This window comes from Diceros bicornis, chromosome 21, assembly GCF_020826845.1.
Source record: "Diceros bicornis minor isolate mBicDic1 chromosome 21, mDicBic1.mat.cur, whole genome shotgun sequence".
Lineage (NCBI taxonomy): Eukaryota > Metazoa > Chordata > Mammalia > Perissodactyla > Rhinocerotidae > Diceros > Diceros bicornis.
Genome location: NC_080760.1, coordinates 13,605,505 through 13,618,810, shown reverse-complemented (window position 1 = coordinate 13,618,810; position 13,306 = coordinate 13,605,505). Strand labels below are relative to the sequence as shown.

At 36.4% G+C, this 13,306-nt stretch overlaps 1 protein-coding gene across 4 annotated transcripts in view; it reads left to right on the top strand.

The window, feature by feature from the left end:
- The window catches only part of RAD54B (RAD54 homolog B), a 97,856-nt gene extending 85,230 nt beyond the window's left edge, over positions 1–12,626 (top strand). Inside the window, exons 12-15 of one of the 4 annotated variants that reach the window (XM_058564616.1) lie at positions 2,299–2,560; positions 4,336–4,402; positions 4,612–4,812; positions 12,206–12,626. In XM_058564616.1, the coding sequence (XP_058420599.1) occupies positions 2,299–2,560; positions 4,336–4,402; positions 4,612–4,812; positions 12,206–12,423 (748 nt within the window). In that variant the 3' untranslated portion in view covers positions 12,424–12,626. The remainder of the gene's footprint in view (positions 1–2,298; positions 2,561–4,335; positions 4,403–4,611; positions 4,813–12,205) is intronic. The other 3 variants (XM_058564615.1, XM_058564614.1, XM_058564613.1) reach the window with 3 other exon arrangements.
- Positions 12,627–13,306: the final 680 nt, after the last annotated feature.

Genomic DNA, 13,306 nt, shown 5'->3' with positions numbered 1-13,306 from the left:
TCATCCATTTTTGACATTATCTAACGACTTTCTCTTATGATTCATGAGAATTTATCACTCTCATGTCTCCCCTCACCTTCCATCCTTTCAAGACAGTTACATCGAATTCTGGTTAGATCAATATTTAATACTTATGTTATTACAGCAAAGTTGTTGTTCACTGCTAAGTCAAATAGCTTGCCATGATTACATTTCCTTTCTTGAACAACTTTTCAGCCTCTTAGAGCTATTGATTACTTTTTTACCCCTCTTGCTATTTGCTTTACTCTTTGTGAGTATTGCAAACTCTTCCTATTGCCTTCAGTACCTTTCAGTACATTTTTCCTCTCAGTTTCTAAGTGCCTTTGTATTTTCTTTGTCTTCTCTTTTGGAGTCCTCTGCCCTCCTGTTACAATTTGAACTGGTTATTCTCTAATCTTGCTACACGGCTGTCGTCCTGGGACTTTGCGTAACCATCACCTAGAAATTCCTTTTTCTTCTCTTCTGTGTTGAATCGCCTGTTTCAGGGTTTCACATTTTGCTGGAGCACATCCTACAGTAGCTTCCTAAGAAAGAAAAGATGGGAGGTAAATCTTTTTGACTTCTTGCCTGTCTGAAACTGTCTTTATTCTACCCCAGCACTTGACTGACAACTTGCATAGTTATAAAATTCTAGATTGAAACAGTATTCTCTTAGAATTTTGAAGGGGTTGTTTATATGTCTTTTAACTTTCAGAGTCGCTTTTGAGAACTCTAATGCCTTTCTGATTTCCATTCTTTGCGTATAACTTGTTTTTCTTCATGAAAGCTCTAGCAACTTTTCTTCATTCCTCGTACTTTGAGTTATAATCTTGATGTGCCTTAATATGGATCATTTTTTCACTTATCGAGCTGGGAATGTTTTAGCAGATCCTTTTAATCTGAAGACCTCATGTCTGGGAAATATTCTCTCTCCCTTAAAACAATTTCTTTTTCTTGTTTTCTTTGGAATTTCTGTCAGTAGGATATTGAACCTCATGGATCAATTCTCTTGTTCTTTTGTCTTTTCTCTCCTATTGGTCATCATTTTTCCTTTTTAATCTATTTCCTGGCAAACTCGCTTATTATTATAGCTTCTATCTCCCCTATTAAATTTTTATTTTGGCTCTCATTTTAAATTTCTAAGATATTTTCCTTCTTCTTGATTGTTCTTTTTTATTGCCTCCTCTTCTTATGAACGCTATCTCTTATTTGAGAATATTAATTATTTTCTTAAAGTTGTCTTCTGTATCCTCTATTGCTCTGTTTTATTCAGGTTTCTTCTTTTCTGTTTATTTGTTTTGGTTTCTATTTTTCATGTTGGAGGCTTACCTCAAAAGGCTGGTGATCCTTGGTGTCCATTCGTACTTAGGAGTGAGGCAGTAAGCCATTAATTGAACACTCTGTGAGCATGGGCAGGGCTTGTTGACTGGTGGCCATCATTGGGTAATCAGGCAGCAAGCTGGCTTTTCTATTTGGGGACTGTGTATCTGTGGACCTTTTCTGTGGGGTCGTTCAGATCATTCCAGAGGTGACTCTTCCAATAACATCTTTCTTGGGGTGGGAAATCAGAAAGGCATCAGACTTCTCAAAACCAACAGTAGCTGCTGGTGTTATGGGAGTTGGCAGAAAAAGGGGCTGGGATCTTACCATCCAGTATGCTGACTTTCATTTTGATTTGTCCCTGTATCCCTGCCTTCTAGAGTCCCCTGTTTAAGTTTCTTTGGTTTACTTTCTCCAGAGAATAAACATTCTAGTTGAGAGAGACAAGTCCACTGCTTACAGAGGAGGAAGGCCTGGGGTCTGTTTACCAGCGTTCTTGTAATAGTTTCAGTCTAAAGTCCTCACTTCTGAGGGGCCTTAACAAGATTCTATGGTGTGAATGAACTTGCACTGTTTCTTATTGGAATCTCCCTCTTTGAGTGGTTAGGTTTTACTTTCTCTGTACTCCTAAGCAGGTCACCTTTCCACACTTCTTGTTTTTGTGTACATATGTCTCCTTGTTTTATCAAAGATAGAGTTTGTATTTCCGTTTCTCATTCTCCTGCTGTTTTCAGGGTGACTTCAGAGAGGTAAAGAAAGAAGAAAGGTCTTTACTCCACTATTTTAATACTGGAAATCTCTTAGATAGTGACTTTAAAGTTGAATTTGAAGGAGAGCCTGTGTTTTAATTGTACAAGGTCATTTTTGCATATTCTGTAAATATCAGTGATAATATTACTGTGGTATTTTCCTTCAATTAAAAAAAATGTAATATTGCTTTTAAATTGTATATAAAGAATCTTTCTTTTTGATTGACAGGGTGGTGTTGGTATCTAACTACACACAAACCTTGAATATTTTACAAGAAGTATGCAAGCGTCATGGCTATGCTTATACAAGACTCGATGGACAAACACCAATCTCTCAAAGGCAGCAAATTGTTGATGGCTTTAATAGTAAATACTCTTCTGATTTTATTTTTTTGTTGAGTTCAAAAGCTGGTGGTGTAGGACTTAACCTTATTGGAGGATCTCACTTAATTCTCTATGACATTGATTGGAATCCAGCCACTGATATCCAGGTAGGACTATTTATGCATTAAATAAACATTATAGATTGCCCTCTGGGGATACAATGCCTTCTGGGGATACAAAGATGATGATGATATGTAATAACTGCTGCATATTGAGCCCTTATTTTGTATCAAGCACTCCGCTAAGTGCTTTACATCTATTTAATCTTCGCAATAATCCTACAAGCGTGGACATTATTAGCCCTATTTTACATATGAAGATATGGAAGCTTGTTCTAGATCATATAGCTTGTAAGAGGCAGAGCCAGGATTCAAACCCAAACCTGTATGTCTCGAGGCTCTACTTCACTGCACAGATGGGCCTTCAGGATTCTCATGAAAATCAGGGGAAGACAATAAAGTGTTATAGATGCTATGATCAATGTTTGTGCAAAGTATAGTAAAGATATAAAATTAGCTTATTTAGGAAAATATTTCAGAAGAAGCCTTTGGTTTTCTTCAGAATACAGTCCAGCTCTGTGTATTTTGAGACTTCTACCTTTAGATTTGTACCTCATTTGGTATCTGTCTTAGGGGACCTGAAGACAACCCTCAGGTTCAATGATTCACTAGAAGGACTCACAGCACCGAGAAAAACAGCTGTGCTCATAGTTATGGTTTATTACAGTTGACAGATACAGACTAAAATCAGCAAAGGTAAAAGGCACATAGGGCAGAGTCCAGGAGAGACCAGACACAAGCTTCCATTTGTCCTCTCCCACTGGAGTTGTATGGACAACACTTAATTCTCCCAGCATTGGTGAATGACAGCACATATGGAGTATTGTCAACCAGAGAAGTTCACTTGAGCCTTAGTGTCCAGAGTTTTTTTTGGAGGTTGGTCATATAGGCATGGAGTACCCATGTGACTGACCTTAGTGGCTCAGTCTCCAACTCCTCCAGAGGTCAAACTGGCCCAAGGACCCCACCTAAATCACATTGTTAGCGTAAACTGTCTTGTGTGGCCCAAGGTCCTAGGTAAACTAAGATGCTCTTATTAGGCAGGATATTCCAAGGGCTTAGAGTTTATTTCCCAGGAGCTGGTTGAAGGCCACACTATTCTTTGGAATGTGCAGGGTTTGAACATCAGCCTTTTTTTTTTTTTTTTGTGAGGAGATCAGCCCTGTGCTAACATCTGCCAATCCTCCTCTTTTTTTTTTTTTGCTGAGGAAGACTGGCCCTGGGCTGATATCCATGCCCATCTTGCTCCACTTTATATGGGATGCCTCCACAGCATGGCTTGCCAAGCAGTGCATCGGTGCACGCCGGGGATCTGAACCAGCGTACCCCGAGCCGCCACAGCTGAGCGCGCACACTTAACCACTTGCACCACCAGGCCTGCCCTGTCAGCCTTTTACTGTATAGTATCATCAATAAGTTCTGAAACCACAGGGTTCTACGTAGAGCCTGAGCTAATTGCAGGTATCCTAGGGATTCTTTAGGGGGGAATCGTTAGCTACTTGGACTGGGAATAAACTCTCCATGCCCGTGCTATCCTTGGTTCTTTGCATTCTTGCTGTCCAAACTTGCTGTCCTATTCTTTGATGCAGGTAGACTCTCTCATCAAAGAGAGAATGTTTGAACCACAATGAGTGTTCATCCATCCCCTTCTTCTCAGGAAAAAGATGTGAAGTGGTGAATGCTTGGGCATGCCTGCCTTTGTTTTTTGAAGCTATAAGTAAAATCTAGAATTCCTCATCTTAAATGTATTGACGCAAATTGCTTATGTGGAAAGAGCTATTAGTTTCTACTGTACTCTCAGAATTCTCATTTATTTGCGATAGGCAATGTCTAGAGTGTGGAGAGATGGCCAGAAACATCCTGTACATATTTACAGACTTCTAACCACAGGTAATAACCTTTCAGTGTGACAAAAAATGTATTTCCTTTGAATAATTGAAAAAATTTTTTTTGGTTAATCTGTGCTTCAGTATCAAGAATATAGTTATTTTGTTAATAAACATGCTAATAATCATATTCATGCTAATAAACGTGTTTTATCCTATAAAAATAACAAACATAAAGATCTGAAGACAATCTTATGAATGTTTTCTCTTTAGGTACAATAGAAGAAAAGATCTATCAAAGGCAGATCAGTAAGCAAGGTCTTTCTGGGGCAGTTGTAGACCTAACCAAGACATCTGAACATATTCAGTTTTCAGTAGAGGAACTTAAAAATTTGTTCACATTACATGAAAGTTCACATTGTGTTACTCATGACCTGCTTGACTGTGAATGTACAGGAGAAAAAGATCATACAGGTTAGTTGTATTTTAATTCTGTTACAACGGTAAAGTTAATTTGTCTATCTTTAGCAGTTGAAAATATTTAAATACAGAAAAACTAAAATATTTATCATTTGCATATGTTAGTTTTTTCCTCAGGACAACTGCCAGATGAGTATTTAAGAAAATATTAATTAGAACGTTATTAGTTCTCTCAATTTAGCTTCTTATTTCTGAATCAGTTGTGAAAAGTTTAACTTATTTAGGAAAATCTTTCAAATCCTGGTATAATGGCTTTAGAATTAGAAAAATGTTTTTAGTCCTTATTTCTGTTTCACAGAAAACATACACTTGACAGAATAATCTGACTTTGTTTATTTCGTGTAGAACTTATTCATAATGAGGTCATATTTTCTGAGGCAGTTAGCATGGGCCAGCATTCTTCTCAGTACTGGACGAACTGCTTGTGCTGCTTAAGTGAAGCTGAAAACATCAACCCTCCAGAATTAACACCGTTCAGATAGGAACTGGATCAGGACTAGGACTTGAGCAAACAATGTCCAGTAGTTGGAAGTCACTTGATAAATTGCACTGAGATAGGTGTAAGAAGTTAGACTGTATAAGATTGACATGGAAGAATTTGTATATATATATATTTTGTATAATTTATGTAATTATATAAAAGAAGAATTTATATATGTGTGTGTATATATATATATGTTTTGCTGAGGAAGATTAGCCCTGAGCTAACATCTGTGCCAGTCTTCCTCTGTTTTGTACATGGGATGCCGCCACAGCATGGCTGATGAGTGGTAAAGGTCCACGCCTGGGATCTGGACCTGCGAACCCAGGCTACCAAAATGGAGCGTGCCAAACATGACCACTATGCCACAGGGTTGGCCCCAAGAATTTATATTTTATGTAAATCAACATTTGATCCTTTGTCTTGTATGTTTTTTCTATTTTAATAATTTCTGCTCTTAACTCTTCTCTTACTTTTTCCTTATATTTATCTAATGTTCTTTTTCTGATTTTTCAAGTTGAATGCTTTAGCTTAATAATTTTCTTTTTTTTTTTTTTTATTGGTTTATAACATTGTAAAAATTTCAGGTGTACATCATTGTACTTCTATTTCTGCATGGACTACATCATGTTCACCACCAAAATACTAATTACAACCCATCACCACACACATGTACCAAATTATCCCTTTCACCCTCCTCCCTCCCCCGTTCCCCTCTGGTAACCACCAATCCAATCTCTGTCCCTATGTGTTTGTTTATTGTTGTTATTATCTACTACTTAATGAAGGAAATCATACGGTATTTGACCTTCTCCCTCTGACTTATTTCACTTTGTATTATACCCTCAATGTCCATCCATGTTGTCACAAATGCCTGGATTTCATCGTGTCTTATGGCTGAATAGTATTCCATTGTGTATATATACCACATCTTCTTTATCCATTCGTCCCTTGATGGGCACTTAGGTTGCTTCCAAGTCTTGGCTATTGTGAATAATGCTGCAATGAACACAGGGGTGCATGTACCTTTGCAAATTGGTGTTTTCAAGTTCTTTGGATAAATACCCAACAGTGGAATAGCTGGATCATATGGTAGTTCTATCCTTGATTTTTTTTTTTTTTTTTTTTTTTTTGTGAGGAGATCAGCCCTGTGCTAACATCCGCCAATCCTCCTCTTTTTTTGCTGAGGAAGACGGCCCTGGGCTAACATTTGTGCCCATCTTCCTCCACTTTATATGGGATGCCGCCACAGCATGGCTTGCCAAGCAGTGCGTCGGTGCGCGCCCGGGATCCGAACCAGCGAACCCCGGGCCGCCGCAGCGGAGCGCGCGCACTTAACCGCTTGCGCCACCGGGCTGGCCCCCTCTATCCTTGATTTTTTGAGGAATCTCCATACTGTTTTCCATAGTGGCTGCACCAGTTTGCACTCCCACCAGCAGTGTATGAGAGTTCCCTTTTCTCCACATCCTCTCCAACACATATTGTTTCCTGTCTTGTTAATTATAGCCATTCTGACGGGCGTGAGGTGATATCTCATTGTAGTTTTAATTTGCATTTCCCTGATAGTTAGTGATTTTGAACATCTTTTCATGTGTCTGTTGGCCATCTGTATATCTTCTTTGGAGAAATGTCTGTTCAGGTCTTTTGCCCATTTTTTAATTGGGTTGGTAGTTTTTTTGTTGTTGAGATGCATGAGTTCTTTATATATTTTGGAGATTAAGATCTGATAAGGATCAGATGTATGGTTTGCAAATATCTTCTCCCAATTGTTAGGTTGTCTTTTCGTTTTGTTGATGGTTTCCTTTGCTGTGCAGAAGCTTTTTAGTTTGATATAGTCCCATTTGTTTATTTTTTCTATTGTTTCTCTTGCCCGGTCAGATGTGGTGTTTGAAAAGATGTTGCTAAGACCGATGTGGAAGAGCGTACTGCCTATGTTTTCTTCTAGAAGTTTCATAGTTTCAGGTCTTACATTCAAGTCTTTAATCCATTTGGAGTTAATTTTTGTGTATGGTGTAAAGTAAGGGTCTACTTTCATTTTTTTGCATATGGCTATCCAGTTTTCCCAACACCATTTGTTGAAGAGACTTTCTTTTCCCCATTGTATGTTCTTGGCTCCTTTGTCAAAGATTAGCTGTCCATAGATGTGTGGGTTTATTTCTGGTCTTTCGATTCTGTTCCATTGATCTGTGTGTCTGTTTTTGTGCCAGTACCATGCTGTTTTGGTTACTATAGCTTTGTAGTATATTTTGAAATCAGGGAGTGTGATACCTCCAGCTTTGTTCTTTTTTCTCAGGATTCCTTTAGCTATTTGGGGTCTTTTGTTGTTCCATATAAATTTTAGGATTCTTTGTTCTATTTCTGTGAAAAATGTTGGAGCTTTGCTGGGATTGCATTGAATCTATAGATGGCTTTAGGAAGTATGGACATCTTAACTATGTTAATTCTTCCAATCCAAGAGCACGGAATATCTTTCCATTTCTTTGTGTCGTCTTCAATTTCTTTCAGAAATGTTTTATAGTTTTCGATGTACAGATCTTTCACCTCTTTGGTTAAGTTTATTCCTAGGTATTTTATTCTTTTTGTTGCAATTGTAAATGGGATGGTATTCTTAATTTCTCTTTCTGCTACTTCGTTGTTAGTGTACAGAAATGCAACTGATTTTTGTATGTTGATTTTGTATCCTGCAACTTTACCATATTCGTTTATTACTTCTAAAAGTTTTCTGGTGGATTCTTTAGGGTTTTCTATATATAAAATCATGTCATCTGCAAATAGTGACAGTTTCACTTCTTCCTTTCCAATTTGGATCCCTTTTATTTCTTTCTCTTGCCTGATTGCTCTGGCTAGGACTGCCAATACTATGTTAAATAGGAGTGGTGACAGTGGGCATCCTTGTCTGGTTCCTGTTCTTAGAGGAATAGCTTTCAGTTTTTCACCATTGAGTAGCTTAATAATTTTCAATCTTATTTTCTAAATTTGTTATTTTTTTTATTTTTCCCCCAAAGCCCCAGTAGATAGTTGTATGTCATAGCTGCACATCCTTCTAGTTGCTGTATGTGGGACGCGGCCTCAGCATGGCTGGAGAAGCAGTACGTCGGTGCGCGCCCGGGATCTGAACCCGGGCTGCCAGTAGCGGAGCGTGCGCACTTAACCGCTAAGCCACGGGGCCAGCCCTTCTTTTCTAAAAATAGATATTTAAGGCTGTAAATTTTCCTCTAAGCTCATAATTTGATATACAGTCTTTTTATTATTCAGTTCTGAATATTTTATTTTTCATTGTGATTTCTTCTTTGATTCATGAGGTATTTAAAAGTATGTTTTAAAATGTATTTTAGTTTTTGTTATTCAATTCTGGCTACTGCACTGTAGTCAGAAATATGGCCTGTGTGATACTGATTCTTTGGTAACTATAGAGACTTGATGTGTGGCCTGGGATGTGGTCACTTTGTAAATGTTTCTTTTGTGCATGAAAACCATATATATTCTCTTAATTACTTAGAGTTCTGGTGTATTAGCCAAGTTTTACGTTACCAAATCAATTTTTTCTTATTTTATAGATTTAAAAATTTACTAATTTAATTTATAAATTGGTAGTGTATTTATATGGCTCAACTATTTAAAAATATGGAATATATATGGTTAAAACTTTTCTTCCCACAATCCCGTCATCTGCCTAGTTTCTAGCCCTACTACCCCATAAGAAACCACCATTATTATTTTTTTGTGTGTCCTTCTAGCTAAAATTTTATGCACGTGCAAGGGACTCTGAATATATCGTCACTCAGTTTCCCTTCAATAAAAGGTATCATAGTATATGTATAGTTCTGTACCTTTTTTACTTTATAGTTTATCTTTAGATCTTTTCATGTCATTACAGAAAGAGTTTCCTCATTCTTTTTTCCCTTAGCTATACAATCCTCCATTGTATGGATATACCATAATTTATCTATCTGACCCCACAGATGTACAATTAGATTCTTTCCAGTCAGTATCTGTATTCATACATCTTTTCCCTTATGTTCAAATGTATCTATAAGGTAAATTATCAGTGTTACTGGTCAGAGGATATGTGCATTTGTAGTTTTGATAGATTTTGCTAAAATGCCCTTTGTTGGTGGTTGTATCATATATACCCCATCAACGTTATACTAAAATGGCTATTTCTCCACAGCTTTGCCTATTTAATAGATTATCAAATGTTTGGATTTTTGCCAATCTGATAGTAAAAAATTAATGTATTGGTCTACTTTTAATTTGCTTTTCTCTTTTTGAAGTTGATTATATTTTCCTATGTTTAAGAGCCATATTTCCTTCATGTGAACCATCTGCTCATATCATTTGCCTATTTTTCTATTAATAAACTAATTCTTTGTTACATATATCTGTGACTGAAAGAAAAATGTTAAAAATCGTGCAATATGACAGTGGATTTGTTGGTTTCTTGTTATTAGTCAATTTTTGCTTTATATATTTTATATCTTCTTTGTGAAATTTTTTTCATTATTGTTTATTTTATTATTATGTAGTGATTGCTTTATCCCTAATGCCTTTTGCTTTCATTTTGTTTTGTTAATATATTACACTGTCTTTCTTATGATTAGTATTTGTCTAGTGTATCTTTTTCTATTCTTTTAGCTTAAATCTTTGTGTGTCCTTATGTTTTAGGTATCTTTCTTGTAAATAACATAAAACTGTATTTTATTTTTTATCCAGTCTGATGTTCTCTTTTAACTACAGCATTTAGTCTGTTCACCTTTATTATAATTATTGATATATTTGGTTCATATTTACTGTCTTTTCATGTCAACAAGGACCTATTAGTGGTTAACTCTCTCAATCTTTGATTTTTCGAAGTGTATTTGTTTTTTTTCCTCTCTTAAATGCTATCTTTGCTGGATGTACAGTTCTAGTTGATAGGTGATTTTTTTTGGTCCGTACTTTTAAGGTGTTATTCTACTGTCTTCTGGATTCTCAAAGCAATCTTGTCATCTCTTTTCTTAAAACCTCAATGATGTTGAACACTGACAGGATTTTGATGATGTTAAGGAAAGACTTAATTTTTTTTTCCTTTCTTTTTTTTTTATTGTGAAATTTTTGTTGTACATTATTGTTTATCAGTCACCATATAAGTGCATCCCTCCACCCCTTGTGCCCACCCGCCACCCCCCAGCCCCTGGTAACCACCAAACAGTTCTGTCTGTCCATGTGTTGGTTTACCTTCCACATATGAGTGAAATCATGCACTGTTTGTCTAGGAAAGACTTAGTTTTTTTAGCTGTGATAAAATTTAAAAAGAATTCTTTTATCTTTTAGAAGTGCAGAGTGAAATATTTACAGATGAAATGATGTGTGCTACCTATTTATTTCAGAGTAATAAGGAAGTGGAAAAAGTGGGATCTAAATAAAACAAGGTTGGCTATTAGTTGATGGTTACTGAAGATGGGATATATAAACCTGGAGGTTCTTTATTTCTATCTTGTCAGCTTTTATATATATTTGAAATTTCCCATAATTAAAAGCTTAAAAAAATAAAACTTTCAATAGCTTCCATTTCTCTTAGGATAAAGAGTAAAATCTTTAAAGTGGTGAGTTCATTAGGGTAGGCTAAGTGCTCTAACAAGAAACTCAAAAAGCACCATGGCCTACCACAATAGAAGTATATTTCTCACTCATGTAACTGGTTGCATGGTAGTAACATAGTAGACAGCCTTCCCTAAGGTGATTGAGCCATCCAGACTTGGGCTCTACCATCCTCTTAGGCCTTAGAATTCCCTACTGGGATCCTTGCACCTGCCAGCCAGCAGGGAAGAGAAGAAAAAAACCATATAGTGTTGGGGATTTTATTGGCCAGATCTGGAAGTGATGTAGATCACTTCTATTCACGCTCCATAGGCCAGACTCAGTGGCTGCAGCTGACTGTAAGGGAGGCTGGGAAATGTGGCTAAGTGTCCTGGAGGAAAGGGAAATGGATTTAGTGGATATCTACTATCCTCTGCTATTTGTGATTTGTTTACAGTGGTTTGCATAATCTAGCTCTTGAATGGGTGCTTCGCCTCGCATTACTCAGCTTCTCTTCTCGCGTTATTCTTGGCCTTTGCTCTCTAGGCTCTAGTTGCATTAGGCTCCTGTCAGTTCCTCAACTGTGCCAAATGTCCCTTCCCTTTCATAGCCTTTGTAAGTCCTTCTGGAAAGCTTCACCTCTCTTCGCCATCTAGTTCTTGCCTTCTTGTCCTTCAGATCTTAATAAAACAGATGAGCTTCTCTTGTTATACGTGCTCATAGTCCCCTGTATCTTAACTTCATACCCTTAACCTCTGTTTGTAATATAGCTTCACAGTCCTTTATCTTTAATTTTAAGGCCAAAAGTTTTTTTTTTCCCTTCATAAATTTGCAACAAACTTATTTGGTGACAAAACAGCTGAATTGCTGTGAATTTATCAATCGTCTTTAACCCATTTCATAAGACTATTCATTTGACTTGCCGCAGAATAATAATGCGTTTGATTATGGAGTGCTGTCCCAGGATGTTCCAGTTATGTTCTGAATTTGGAAACATGTCTGGCCTCAAAGGCTTTAGATAGGAATTGAGGACCTGAATACATGTCTGGATGATTATTCGTTTAACGTATATCTCTGCCACTAGACCATAAGGTCCTTGAAGTCAGAGACCATGTCTATTTTTGTTCATCATTTTTGTCCCCAGTGCTTACATCAGCATGTAGTAAACAATTTATAAATATTTGTAGAAGGAATGAATTAATTAAATTGTTTATTTTAACTTGAACTGTAGTGATTCAAATGTAATAAATCACATAAACTTACTATATCATAAAGTAACAAAAAAGTATTGTATATAGTACAGTATTGATTGGCCTAAGGATTTTCTGATTGTTTTACTTATTTCAGGTGATTCCTTGGAAAAATTCTCTGTCTCTAGAAATTGTCAGCTTGGTCCACATCAACAGAAGTCTGACTCCCTGAAACCTCTCTCCATGTCACAGCTGAAGCAGTGGAAACATTTTTCTGGAGACCATTTAAATCTTACAGATCCTTTTCTTGAAAGAATAAGAGAAAATGTGTCATTCTTTTTTCAGAATATAACCAATCAAACTACTGCTATGTAATGAAAGATTACTTTATGACATTCCCTTGCTCTCCTTTAAAAAAAATTAATATAGTAATTAAATGTAATTTTTGAAAACTAATAGAATTATTTTAATTATAATACTATATTTTTGTTGCAAAATGTATCAGTTTCGATACAATAGTCAAAACTGTTTGAGTTTAATTTTTTGTATCTATTCTTAAATTTGAAACATTAAAGATATACTTCTATCATTCTATAATTGTTTATTAATAATTCCATAATGCACTTATTATTAAGTATCTACTAAAGAATTTTCATAAGGAATATAAAAAGGTAAAGTACCTAGTCTCTATCTTTGGGGAATCTAATCTTATTAGGAATATTAGCCATAGATGTGTGAGATAATTGAAAAACTTGGTAAGTTTCAACTATAGCTCAAGGGAGAAAGAGAATCAGAGAGGATTGCAAATGAAGTTGTTGGATGTACTAGTTGCTGCAGGGCAGTTGGAGTGAGAATGGTCAGTGGGTGGGGGCAGCAGATGAAGGACTATTAGACACTTCAAAGCACTAGTTCCTAATTTGAGACCTCAGACTTGTGGGGGACTGACATGCAGTCTATAAAACCAAACTTTGTTTGTATACTGAATAGTGGTTCAACCCCCGTTATATCAAGAGTTGTCTGTAGTAATTTTTGACGTTAAAAAGAGAGTTTTATTGTACAAAGCAAGCTTTAGAAGACAAGTCTGCAAAGAAAAAGGAGTTACTCATGTAATCTCCAATTGGGGCTTCTGTAATCAGCTTTTACTTTCATTTAGGAAAATTTCTTTTAGCCTGAGTATTGTCTTGAGATGTTAAATAAAGACTCAGTTATGTATCATCAAATCTGAATTCTTTAGATTTGTAGTGCCATTCGTGAACAG